Source organism: Papaver somniferum, chromosome 10 (assembly GCF_003573695.1).
Source record: "Papaver somniferum cultivar HN1 chromosome 10, ASM357369v1, whole genome shotgun sequence".
NCBI lineage: Eukaryota > Viridiplantae > Streptophyta > Magnoliopsida > Ranunculales > Papaveraceae > Papaver > Papaver somniferum.
The window spans coordinates 166,332,363-166,344,960 of NC_039367.1; the positions used below are offsets into that span (position 1 = coordinate 166,332,363).

General features: G+C 35.1%; 1 protein-coding gene across 2 annotated transcripts; it reads left to right on the forward strand.

The window, feature by feature from the left end:
- The first annotated feature begins 9,550 nt into the window (after positions 1-9,550).
- LOC113317465 (cytochrome P450 89A2-like) lies at positions 9,551-11,382 on the forward strand. Of its 2 annotated transcripts, XM_026565579.1 has the most exons (2): positions 9,551-10,199; positions 10,338-11,382. In XM_026565579.1, the coding sequence occupies exons 1-2, from the start codon at positions 9,659-9,661 to the stop codon at positions 11,213-11,215; spliced, it is 1,419 nt and encodes a 472-aa protein (XP_026421364.1). In that variant the 5' UTR covers positions 9,551-9,658; the 3' UTR covers positions 11,216-11,382. The 2 variants fall into 2 exon arrangements, with proteins under 2 accessions (XP_026421364.1, XP_026421363.1); XM_026565578.1 differs by having other exon boundaries at positions 9,551-11,382.
- Positions 11,383-12,598: the final 1,216 nt, after the last annotated feature.

Genomic DNA, 12,598 nt, shown 5'->3' on the forward strand with positions numbered 1-12,598 from the left:
TGACGGTTGCAGGGATCAACCACAACGTGTCCAAAAATAAGACGACGAGAGCGACACGTGGAGCGGTTAAACCCGAGATCTCGGGATATTGTCAGTTAAGGAATATGAAAAGCTGATAGGGTGCGACAAATATTCTATAAAGGAACCAGAGTGACTTAATTTTTTTTCTCTCATCACTCTTTTTTCGACAAAGATCTCTAAGAGAAGAGGCAAAATGTAGGGGTTAAATATCGCATACGTAGATATCATGCGAAGCGGTACTAATATAAGGGGGCGAACCTACTCGCACGTAGCATATTCCGGATGACGAAACTGATGACGTCATAAGGTGTGGAATCTGTACGAAGTTAAAGAATACGTGCGAGAAGACTCAATATACGGGTGCGAAGACATCACAAGCCAGATCCGATAATAGGGACTTTAGTAGTTGTCCTCCACTACGAAGATTGCTATATATATGACCAATCACCCTTATGTAGGCGTAGATCTTTTAGAGAGTTGAGATAGAACTTTAGGAGAGAAAAAATATTTGCTCCCCAAGTTAGGGTTTTATCTTCTTCTTTCCTTGTATTGATTTCTAAACTTAATAAAATTCTTATAAGTGTTCTTTATGATGATTTCCTAGTTTGTTATATAGATTATCTAAGGGGTGTAGTAGTGGGATTTTTCACTACTACAACCAGCTTAATGTTATATCTAGCATTACAGGGATCAAAAACTGGTCACAGAATTCTGGCAAATTTTTCTTTTGCTTCACTATCAACTAGTTTACAAATTTCATGGTTCTTGTCAAATCTCATGTGCATAAGGCGAGTTAAGATATAACATACCTTAACTTAGTGACATGAAAATCCATCGTGAACACATTTCTTTTCTAAGCAGTTGATGTAAATTCACTCATCTGATTCTCAAACGCATTGCACTCATACGCAATGTACTCATCCAACTGCATTAAGAATTTCCCTAATCCCTTCCGCTGCACACTTTGTTCAAGCTGCAATTCATAAACATACATTGGCACATCTTCCTCCAATACAAACCGATCCTGTAGAAAACCAACAAAACGATTCTTAAGTGGCTGCTTCCCGTGCTTCTGGTGCAACCATTTTCTTATGCTTAACTTTCTTTTCGAAAACCCGTTATTCTGGTTTTATTCGCTCTTCTGTAGCTTAACAGATTTCATTGTTTTTGTTTGGAAAAGAAATAAATTAACCAACAGCCAAATGAAGTACCTACCTTGAAGTGAAGATGATTCCAAGCGATTTACTGATGTAGGCTATTCACGGCGCGATTTAATGATGTAGGCTATTCACGGCAAGTTTTGTGAGAGAAGATGCTGGTATATAAGATTCCCAGGTGGTGTCCAAAAGACGTATCTTTAGTAGCAATCACATAACAGTTAACCAAAAGAGACTTTTTGAAAGACGTATCTTTTCAAAGAGGTATTTCAAATGACGCATCTTCTCGTATAATTCTAAAGATGTATCTTTCCAAAGAGGTATTCCAAAATTCCCAAAATATATATTCCACGTGGCATTCTAGTTTTGAAAAAAAACATGCGGCTAAATCTGGTGGCGCCATGTCAGCAAAATCATTCTGCTTTATATTAAGAAGAATTGATATATATAAATTCTAGTTTAATTTCGTAACTATATAACTAGATTTTGTGCCATGCTACGCCCGGGAAGCTTCGCAAACTTGGTTCACCAACTATAGATAGAATGTCATACTCTTAAATTGAACCATATTTTTGATTTGATAAAGCTCGGCCTCACCTCGTCCCGATATGATTTAGTGAAGCTCGGCTTCGTCTCGTCCCATATTGATTTGATCCCGATGCATTTTTTGATTTCGTGTCGCCAAGTTTCTGCATAAAATTGGGTTTCGCTAACAGTCATCGTTACAATAAGTCATCCGACTCATATCCTTAGTTCACTATGCAAAACAACATAATGTTCCAAGCATGAAAACAAGTAGGTGCTTATTTGAAAAGTTAGGTAAATACCGTAATTACTTTCCAAATTTTAGATTATTATTATCAACTTAATTACATTATTTTCTTTTTTATCCAATTCATATGAAATGCTTTTGAAGTTCAGCTACATGTTTAGTCCTTTTACACACTAATATCTAAACAATCGAAGAGCTAAGCTTTATTTTCCTTTGCAGCAGCACCAGCATGCCGAAGTCGTTCTCTATTTTAAGTAGACGCACCACCAGCCTGTCTACGAAGACATTTAATTTTCTAAATAGGCGATAGAAGGTCTTTGGTGATGGCAGCATATAGGTGTTAGTACTAAATGATCTACAAAGAACACTTAGTTTACTGAACCATAGATTCATAATTAATCAAAGTTAATGAGAAAGGACTTCAAATTAACTTACCCTGCCATGTCCACCTTTTACAGGACATCCCAAGGGAACACCCGTACCATAGGAATTGGTCTATTAGCTAAGGCTGGCCTTGCCCATGATCGATGCTCCAGATTTTAACAACTTTCTAACCACCCCTGTGTCACGTGGGACAAAAGACTTCAGTAGTGCACATGCAAACGATCCATCCCTAGTGTTAAATTTTTCTTTGGTTGGTTGCTATATTAGTTGGTTACATATTGCACTGAAAAATTGACTGAGATAGAGGAATATACTTACTTGATACTGCATATGCAATATTGTCTTCCACAGATTCGATCTGTTAGTACTTTAATAGCGTACCTTCCTTTTTCCGATGTCCCAAAATGCACTTAGTTTACAGCATATTATAACTGTCCCCAATATGAAGGAGAAGACCATTACTAAAGATTGAACGACCTTTTGTATCCTTGAGCTCTAACGGTGACCATCTGCCTTCTCCCCCAACTTTCAACTGAACGTTTCATATCTAAAATAATCACAAACTTGATATTAAAACTGATTGGTCTTATGCAAACAATTGGACAGAGGTTAGGTGATCTTCAAAAAGAATAAATCTTTTCTACCTTACCTTGGCTTCTGTCCGTTCAACAGAGAATGAGATGTATTTGATAGGTTTGCATTTAGAGAATGAGAATGCCTTTGAGAGGTTTACATCACAGTACGGGTTTGAATTGACATTCAAGAATTGAAAAATCCCATGTGAACCTGTTGGAACAGAGATTACAAACGAAAATATATTGGATACGAATTAATAAACACACAGTTCTTTCAAAATACAACTTTTTAACATGAGTTTTAATTACGTTCATAAGAAGTAACATTTCCATCTTAGTTTCCCACCGTCGAGCCCATCGAGTTTGATATAATGTTTCAAGTAATGTATATAACGTGTAAAGAAAAAACACATATTTTAGTATTTACTGCCGTAGTATGTATATCTGTATAAGTGCACCTGTCGATGGTATATCTAATGCCCCTTATGAAATTAAACCTATTTGTGGTCTTCCCCTTCAGCCAGTTCCCATGTCTCAATACACCCAGCCTGCCATTCGCCATTATAATTATTTGGATTCCCAATTGTAACCCATCCACATGGCCAACATAAAAATACCAGCTCGACCAAATTATTGAGATCTAGCTGAATGGTAAGAGTATAAAGATTAGAAGATAATAGAGTATAAAAACTTTAGAGAATAGAGTATAAAGCTGAATACAAACAGTTCAACTACATGTGTAATTCATAATCCAAAATCATACTGGTGAGTACGTAAACAGTACTTGCTTTCAATCTTCTCAAGAAATTCATAATTCAAACTCATACACGGTACTTGCATTCAATCAGCTTAAGTGTTGTACTACAATTTAAAACTAATAATTTTCCGGCCATGATGAAAAGGTGGCTTACCATTTTGTATAGTAAAGGCTTCAATGGAAGGAAAAAAAATTCATATCCTTGACAACCACCACTGGTGATAAGTCCACTATTTTGCATAGAGCTTAAACCACCACTGGTGATAAGTCCACTATTTTGCATATAATCGATGAAGGTTAAGCTTTTGATGCAGCATGATCATCCATAAACATCCACATCTCTCCGACTATCTTTCCCTTGTTTCATAGTCTATTCTCTGTCTCTCAACTAAATTTATGTGCTTGTAACTGCATAGATTCAGAAAAAGCTTAGCTATGTAATAAATCATTTAAAATTTATAATTCAAACAACAGAATCTTCGGGCGGGTATAACTTACTGTTTCCCGCTGGGTCTGATAATGATCAAAGTCTCCTTATTCGTCGCCTCAATTCATCTTTCAGGAATCAAGTCCATCTCTTGGGATATTTTATCTTCATGCTTTTCCATTCTCTGGCCACGTCAAGCCACCCAAGGTATGAACTCTTTAAGAGGCTCAAGCTTCATTAAAACTTAGTTAGAACTGTATCACAGATTGAAGTAACAATTATGGAAAAAATCATCTGAATCGTGAAATTTTAGTGTCATACTCTCATTCAGTAAACTGCTTGAAAAGGGTTAGTTGACGCTTGACCCTAATCAAACCCAACAAAATAAACACATTAAACACGAAAAAATAAACAAAAACCCTAATCAAACTTATCAAAAAAGTAAATACAAAATTCAGAGCAAACCCTAATTTCTGTTTCATGATCATGCTTCGGGATAATAATAACATGATCTAAAAGGGAATGGATAAATCGGTGAGCAGAAGAGAGTGGGGGGAATAGAAGATAAACTGGAGATTTTCTAAACTTCAAGAAGGTGGAGGCGGAGCTAGCTCGAATAATGGAAGAGTGGTTTTGTTGTAGGGTCTGGAACTGTTTTTTTTTTTTTTTTGGTTTCGTAAGCAGATTTTGTTTTTTTTTTATTTACCCATTTACCAATTGAGTATTGCCAAGTGTCCTCTCCAGGTTTAACGTGAGAACTCTTTCCTCAGCCCTCGTGAAATCTCAAATCTCCTTTCTCAACAACTGTGGCCCTCTTCTCTCGGCGATTGTGGCCCTCTTCTCTCAGCGATTATGGCCCTCTTCTCTCGTTGAACAGTGACGCTCACCATTCAACGTGGAGTCTCATATGAGTAAGGATTTTAAAGGAGTTAGATTGCCTCAAGAATTATGTGCTCCAGTCCAGCTCTTGTATCTTTTTAGCTCATAGGGTAAAAACTCTAGCTTATATGCATGAAAGGTGTTGTCTAACCAATAGAAAACAAAAGAAAAACAAAACATTGGTTACCTTTAAGAAGAGCAGAATGAGAAAAGGGCAACGTTTATATAACTTTGGATTAGATAAAAAAACATATGTTTTTCATTACATATCTAATGCCTATACCGTTAGAAATTCCGTTATGTGTAATTTCCTTGGTAGTATTAATTTTCCCATCGACTTAGTAAAATTTTAATATTACAATTACATTATTAGCCTTTCCCGGTTTCATAAGAAACATAAAATCTTGGCACATTCACAATGCAATTCATTTTCGCAACGAGGTATGGGATCGCTAAAGAATGCAACATTTTGGAACATTTAAGTCTGTATAAATGTTAGCAGACCCATCATGATAGACGAATACTACTGCGACAAACAGAAGTGTAGAAATCCAAAGAGAAGCTGGTGTCACATTTAATCAGATAGTTGGAACATATGCAAGCCAACCATTTAATCTCTCATGTACGGTGATAGTGTCGCGTGTAGAAACGTTGACATCCAACTAAAACCATCATTAGTGTCTGGAGGTTTTCATCAAGCTAGCTGTATATTGGAACTGGCATGGTAAATCACTTAGATTATTGTATGAGAATCGGAGTTAAAACTCTTATAAAAGGCCATCAAAAGCACATGGTGGCCACATTTGTTAGGTTATCCAACTCGGAAAATGGGTCATTTGTCCAAAAATTATTAAATCATGGTTCAAATGGACGAGTAAAAATTAGTATGGGTGAAATAGACAAAAAAAACTATCAAGTATGAAACTGGATTCATCGCGGCTTAAATTTAAAAAATAGCAAGGATGAAAGTGGATGCATCCTGATATAAATTAAAAATAAGAAAAAATATTTGAAAATAGGTAGGATGAAACTGATTACATCCTCGCTATTTTTATATTTTTTTCCATTTGAACAGTATCTTTTTGATTTTTGTCCATTTAAACCGTATCAAAATGTACAGCTACCGTTGATTTTGGTCTTTTTAACCAATTTTGTGTATCCAACTACATTTCTTAATTGCCATGACATGGCTGACAACATTCATTTTTTGTGTTCTTCCATGGCACTAAAATTAATTCCTAAGTTTTGGTCGTGTAATTTTTTTGGTATTTCAAGCCGGCAGCAGTAGTTCTTCATGACCTTTGTTTGTTAATTACGGCTGAATAGAGATGGTTGATTGTGATTTTAGAGATTGTACCGGCTTAGAATTGATGGGTATTTACTAGATCCGAAGTTGCAGGTAAAGAAGAGGCTACAAATTGAGGCGCAAACACCAACAGTTTTCACCTCTTCATCACCAGAAACACGCTTGGAAGGTGTTGGACATAACTCCCGAACCAGTGCTCTTTGCTCACCCAACTTAACAGTTTGCAATGCCTACTAATTCATACCTACAAGCTACCAGAATTCCAAAAATCAGAAGATGGACTTTTGAATGGCGAAATTTGTTCAAATTTAAGGTGTCAATTAAGTTGGTTTAGTTACAATTGATTCATATTATTCTGGTTTTCTTTTCCAAGGAAAGTAATCTTCCACAAGCAAGAGACTTAGATAGCATCGAAGGGAATGGTGGTTCTGGTACTGTTCTTGAATTTAATTTGATTCGTATGTTTATATTGGAATTTCTTTGGGTAACTTATATGTAAACTGTGGTGAACTGGGAAGTGCACATAAAGTGCTTGTTCGAATGCCTGAAAGAAGAAGAGGTAAAGCAGTGAGTTAGGCAGAGTTAACTCGTTCATTATCACATGATTTAGAGGGGTTTTATGTCTTTTTACAGGGTAGATTGACTGTCAGCTAAGCACTAAATGCTGTTAGCCTTTTTTTGATTAAGTGCATTTCCCCATATAGGTCTTTTATTAAACCCCATCAATTAAAATGAATAATATCTTCGTTACTATTGTGTTGTTTTGATTGTTTTTATAAAAGTGTTGAGAAATGTGCTATTTGTTGACTTTGGTCGTTATTTGTTCGATGGTGATGACATTCCGTTAATTTCATCGTTAATTGGTCAAAAGATATCCAAAATGAAGATGCCCCTGGTTGTTTGTTCTTTGGTGGAGATTCTTTTAATTAACTTGCCAAAAAGGCATTCACAATTTAGCGGAAGATATACAAGTACTTTATCAAAAAAAATGTAAAAGGATAATCTGGATATAAATTAGTACAATTAACCAGCAAGTACTTTATCAAAATGAAGGTGCCGGTTATTTGTTAGTTGGTGGTGACGTTTATTCATTTCCTTAGAATAATTGCCAATAAAGCATTCACAATTTAGGAGAAGATATTAGTCTAGATATAAATACCATCCAAAAAAGTAAAGGAATTGGGCATTCTTTTATATATCCGTAGGAATACTAATATATCCCTTTATCTACGTACCCGACAACTTATCTACCTACCCCATCAGATCCGATAATCACATACCCCCAAGAAAAACAAAATCACGGGTTCCATCATCTATATAACTAGTTTATCCCGACATTGAACACGGACAACAAAAGGTGGATTACCACATCTCTAATGGTGTATATCCGCTCTTCCTTATACATACATAGAAGATTATGGATTTATGGGCTCACAAACAGATGGTGCCAAACTAATTAAAAACTTTGTTCTGCCTTAATATATTTCACTTTTCCAGATGAGTTAGTGCGAGATCAAATTCAAAGATTTGGAAATGATACAGATCGGTGGAAACCGATTAGGCAACGAAATGTTGTATAGTGCAGTAGGATGATGAAAAATAAATTGGTAAAGGAACCTAAATATTTTCGAATTAAACCCCAACGATGTTTGTATATATGTTTGTCTAGCAAATTGAAGATTTGAAAAGCAGCTATGGTTGTGTGTTGATTGCAAAGGAGAAAGCTATAAGAAGAAGAAACCGATTGGCTAAAGTTTGATGTGAAGTTATTGGGTTAGGGTTTGAGGCAGTTGGTTGATTAACAGAAGAAAGATGTGATTAAGCAATTATATTGTTTCATCTGTATCAAGAAGGGCAGCGGAAAAATCTTGAAGATATAAATTTAGGAAAAATACTACAACTTATGGTATAAAAATCTCGATTTTAAATTTTGAAATGGATTTCGATTTTTTCTGTTTGAGAGTTTTAGCAGGGGTATGTTTATGAAAATTTTAATTTTCTTAACAATTTTCATGTTAATCAAATTATAAATAACATATTTACCAAATGAGGGTACCATTAATATTTTTAGGGATATATAAAGGAACGCCCAAAGATTTAACCAATAAATACTTTATCTCTTGACTAGAGAAGATTTCCAAATTAAAATGCCGGCTATTTGTCCGTTGGTGGTGACATTTATTAATTTCCATAGGTAGCTTGCCAAAAATGTATTCAAAATTTAGCAGAAGATGTTAATCGATAATACTTTACGTTTTCTGTATTTCCCACCCCATTTTTCCTATTTCCCATACCTTTATTTGAAAGATTAATTCACTTTTGATTTTTTTTTTTTGGTTTACCATGTATAAAAGTCAACTAACTATGACCATGATTATTAGCATTTTTCTTCTTCTTCCTTACCGACAAAAAGAAACCAATAGTAGACTTTTAAGGTAGAAACCCCAGGTCATGCTTCAAAAAAATAAAAACAACAAAACCTAGGTCGTGAATGATTTTCCTTCCATAGGATATTAAGCTTACCGTTGCTATCAGTCCTCAAACATATTGTCATGAATGATTTTCCTTCTATTTTCAACTTAATTAAAACCCTAGACTTGTGGAAGAGGAGGTACGTAGGTGTACAGAGCACACAAATCATACGAGACTTCATGAGTTTAGAATCTTAATTAAGTACAGTCCAAGAATTGAATAACCATAATGATATAGATAGTTTTGTTCAGCCATTTCTCTGCAACTTAATATTTATAATTGATATCCTTCGATGCATTTAATTGGTCATGGCTAGCTCATGAGGGTGTACAGACCCCTTGAAGTTCATGAAAGCATCGTTTGATACCAAACCTGTAAAACAAAACAATAGGTGGTTGAACGTAGTGGTGGAATGTGGAGGTGGGAAAGAAGACACAGTTGTCGGTGGTGGAGATGTAGATCGAGAATAAATTGGTTTTTTTCATTTAGGTATTGGGTGATTTAATAGTTGGGTTTAAATAAAAAGTCAATGGATAGTATCAAGAATACGTGAAAGTTTGTATGTGTGGTACATAGGATTATTAGGATGGGAAATAGGAAAAGTGGGGATAGGAGTCTGGATATAAATACAATCTCTTCGGGGAAAAAAAAAGTAAAAAAATAATTTAGATATAAATTGGTGTAATTAACCAGTAGATACTTTATCCTCTACTAGAAAAGTACGTATTCTAGAGTTCATATTCTACTATGCAAAATCAAGGATACAAAAGCTAGGGAGATGGACCAATGCCCACTATCGGGAAGAAAATGTTTGCCAGTGTGTAAAACGCATGATCAACTTCTTCCTACCTTTTTAAAATACAGTGACAACTGAAACCATCACACATATTAATTCCTCATCTCCAATAATGGAATCTCTATGGTTCATAATAATCGTAATCACACTCTCCTTATGTGCAACTTTATTCAATCTTCTTCATAAAACTCCAAAAAGATTACCACCTGGTCCTGTTTCAATCCCCTTCATAACAAGTTTCCAATGGCTTAGGAAACCACGCGAAGCTTTAGAACCAACTCTCAGAAGTCTCAAAGAAAAATATGGACCAATCATAACTTTATCAATTGGTCATCAGAAATCAATTTTCATTACCAACTCAAGTTTAGCTCATCAAGCCTTAATTCAACATGGAGCAATTTTTGGTGATCGTCCACCAGCATCAGCGACAACCAAAATTGCTTCAAGTAATCAACATACTATAAGTGATGCTTGTTATGGTCCATTATGGAGATTATTTCGGAAAAATCTTACGCTTCAGATTCTTCATCCATCAAAGATCAAATCATTTTCACCGGCTCGAAAATGGGTGTTGAATATAATCAAGTCAAGTGTACAGAAAGAATCAAATTCAGGGAAAACCCCTGTTCTTGTGGTTGATCATCTTCGATTTGGTATGTTTTGTTTACTTGTTTTTTTGTGTTTTGGAGAAAAACTTGATGAGGAAAAAATCAGACAAGTTGAATATGTGCAGACAAATTTCTTACTGGGGTTTACTAGATCTGAGATTCTAAACTTTTTTCCAAAATTAGGAAAATTTATTTTCAAGAAAAAATGGGGAGATTTTTCGAAGTGGAGAAGTGATCAAGAAGAGGTACTAATTCCTTTAATTAGATCAAGACAAGAACAAATGAAGAGAAGCAGTGGTGAAATTCATGATGAGAAATCTTCCTTAGGGTTCTGTTATGTTGATTCATTATTGAATCTTGAATTACCTGATGAAGGTGGAAGAAAACTGACTGAAAATGAAATGGTCAGTTTGTGTTCGGAGTTTGTTGATGCAGGTACTGATACTACATCAACAGCTTTACAGTGGATTCTGTCTAATTTAGTGAAGTACCGAGATATTCAATCCAAACTATATGATGAAATCAGAAAAATATCTGATGATTGTGATGATGATGAGATACAAGAAGAAGATTTGATGAAACTGCCATATTTGAAAGCTGTAGTTCTGGAGGGACTAAGAAGACATCCACCTGCCCATTTTGGTTTAGATCATGCAGTTACTCAAGATGTTGGGTTAGATGGATATGTTGTACCAAAAGAAGCTATTGTGAATTTCATGCTAGCAGAAATTGGGTGGGACCCAAAAATATGGGGGGAAGATTCAATGATTTTTAAACCTGAGAGATTTTTGAATGAAGATGATGGTAGTTTGAATGAAGAAATGTCAGATGTAACAGGTAATAAAGCGATTAAGATGATACCATTTGGAGCTGGTAGAAGAATGTGTCCTGCTTCTGGTTTGGCAGTGCTTCATCTCGAGTATTTTGTTGCTAATCTCATCAAGAAATTCAAGTGGTCGCCTAAAGCAGGCGATGATATAGATTTGACGGAGAAAAGAGAGTTTACAACGGTCATGAAGAATCCATTGTGGGCTCATGTTTCTCCAAGGAAACAAGATTAGCCTTCATTACCACGTACACTCACAGGACGCATTGCACTGAGGTTCGTTGTTGCATATCCGGTGGAAATATCCGTTGATAACTTAATTAATAAATCTGATTTCATATCGATCATTAAAGTTGTACTAATTTTTTATTACTATTTGATTGAAAATTTGGTCACCTGGCATGAATCTGAGTTTACTTTTTCTTGTTTCCTTATTAAAGGAGGAAGTTTGAATTACGGCAACACTCTACATTTAAGAAACAAACCTGCTAATGATTGTAGGACTGTCAATGGATAACCGAATATTTGATATCCATCCGAGTCCGTTCGGTTAATTTGGATATTATCCAGAATTTCGAATAACGGATATCGGATACGGATATCTTATCGGATATTCTTACTTTAACGAAAAGGATACGAAAAAGGCATTATCCATGATAACATCGATATCCGTTAAAGAATGCATATGCAAAAAAATAAATAAAAATGAGTAATATATTTAGTTGCCAACTTGGTAGTATATGAAGATGTAAAAATAAAAATATTATGGAAGAACAAAAACACAACTAGTTTTATTGGTTGTGAGAAAAGCTTGAGAGTTTTTCAATTCTGATAGAGAAGATTTGAGTTTTATTTAAATGTAATTTAATATAATAATTTTAAAATCAATTTTTTTTGTAATTTATGATATGTAGAGAGAAAGACTGCAAAAAAAATATATTATTTTTATTATAATGAACTACTATACCGGATATTATCTGATATTCGACATTGTTATCGGAATGGATATAAAAAATATTTTTGAGCATCCGTCGAATACTATCGGATATCGACTATTCGGTAATCCTTATCAGAAATGGATATGATAGAGGCTACATTGGTTTCGATAGGTACCGTTGACATGCCTCCGACTCATGGGGGCGTCAAGTCACCAACTCATGATGGAATCTGAGTTCTTGCTGATACTTTGGCTGGTTCTTTATTTAATCTCTTCATCTAATCGTTCGTAAAGCCACTATCCATCGAACTCTCATCTATTAAATTCCAAATAATAAGATTTTCTCTCCACTAATATTTTTTAATTATTGTTTAAGTTTTGCTATCGTCTCTGTATCCTCTTGATCAGTTTGAATTAGGAGTATTATAACCTAATTGATTTCTTGGTCGCGTGGAGTTTTCGTACACCCAAGGTACGTAGGTAAGAAAAAAAGGTACGTAGGTAAGACCTTGTCAACAGTTACTTGTTTAAACCCCCACATCTGTTTAGTATTAATCGCAAGAAGCCGGTGGCATCAATTTGGCGAAAAGCAGTGAAATAATATCTAGTGCAGGCCATGCGCGCAACAATAAGTACGTAGCATTTGGTCAACGACCAACTAAAAAACTTCCGAATTCTTTT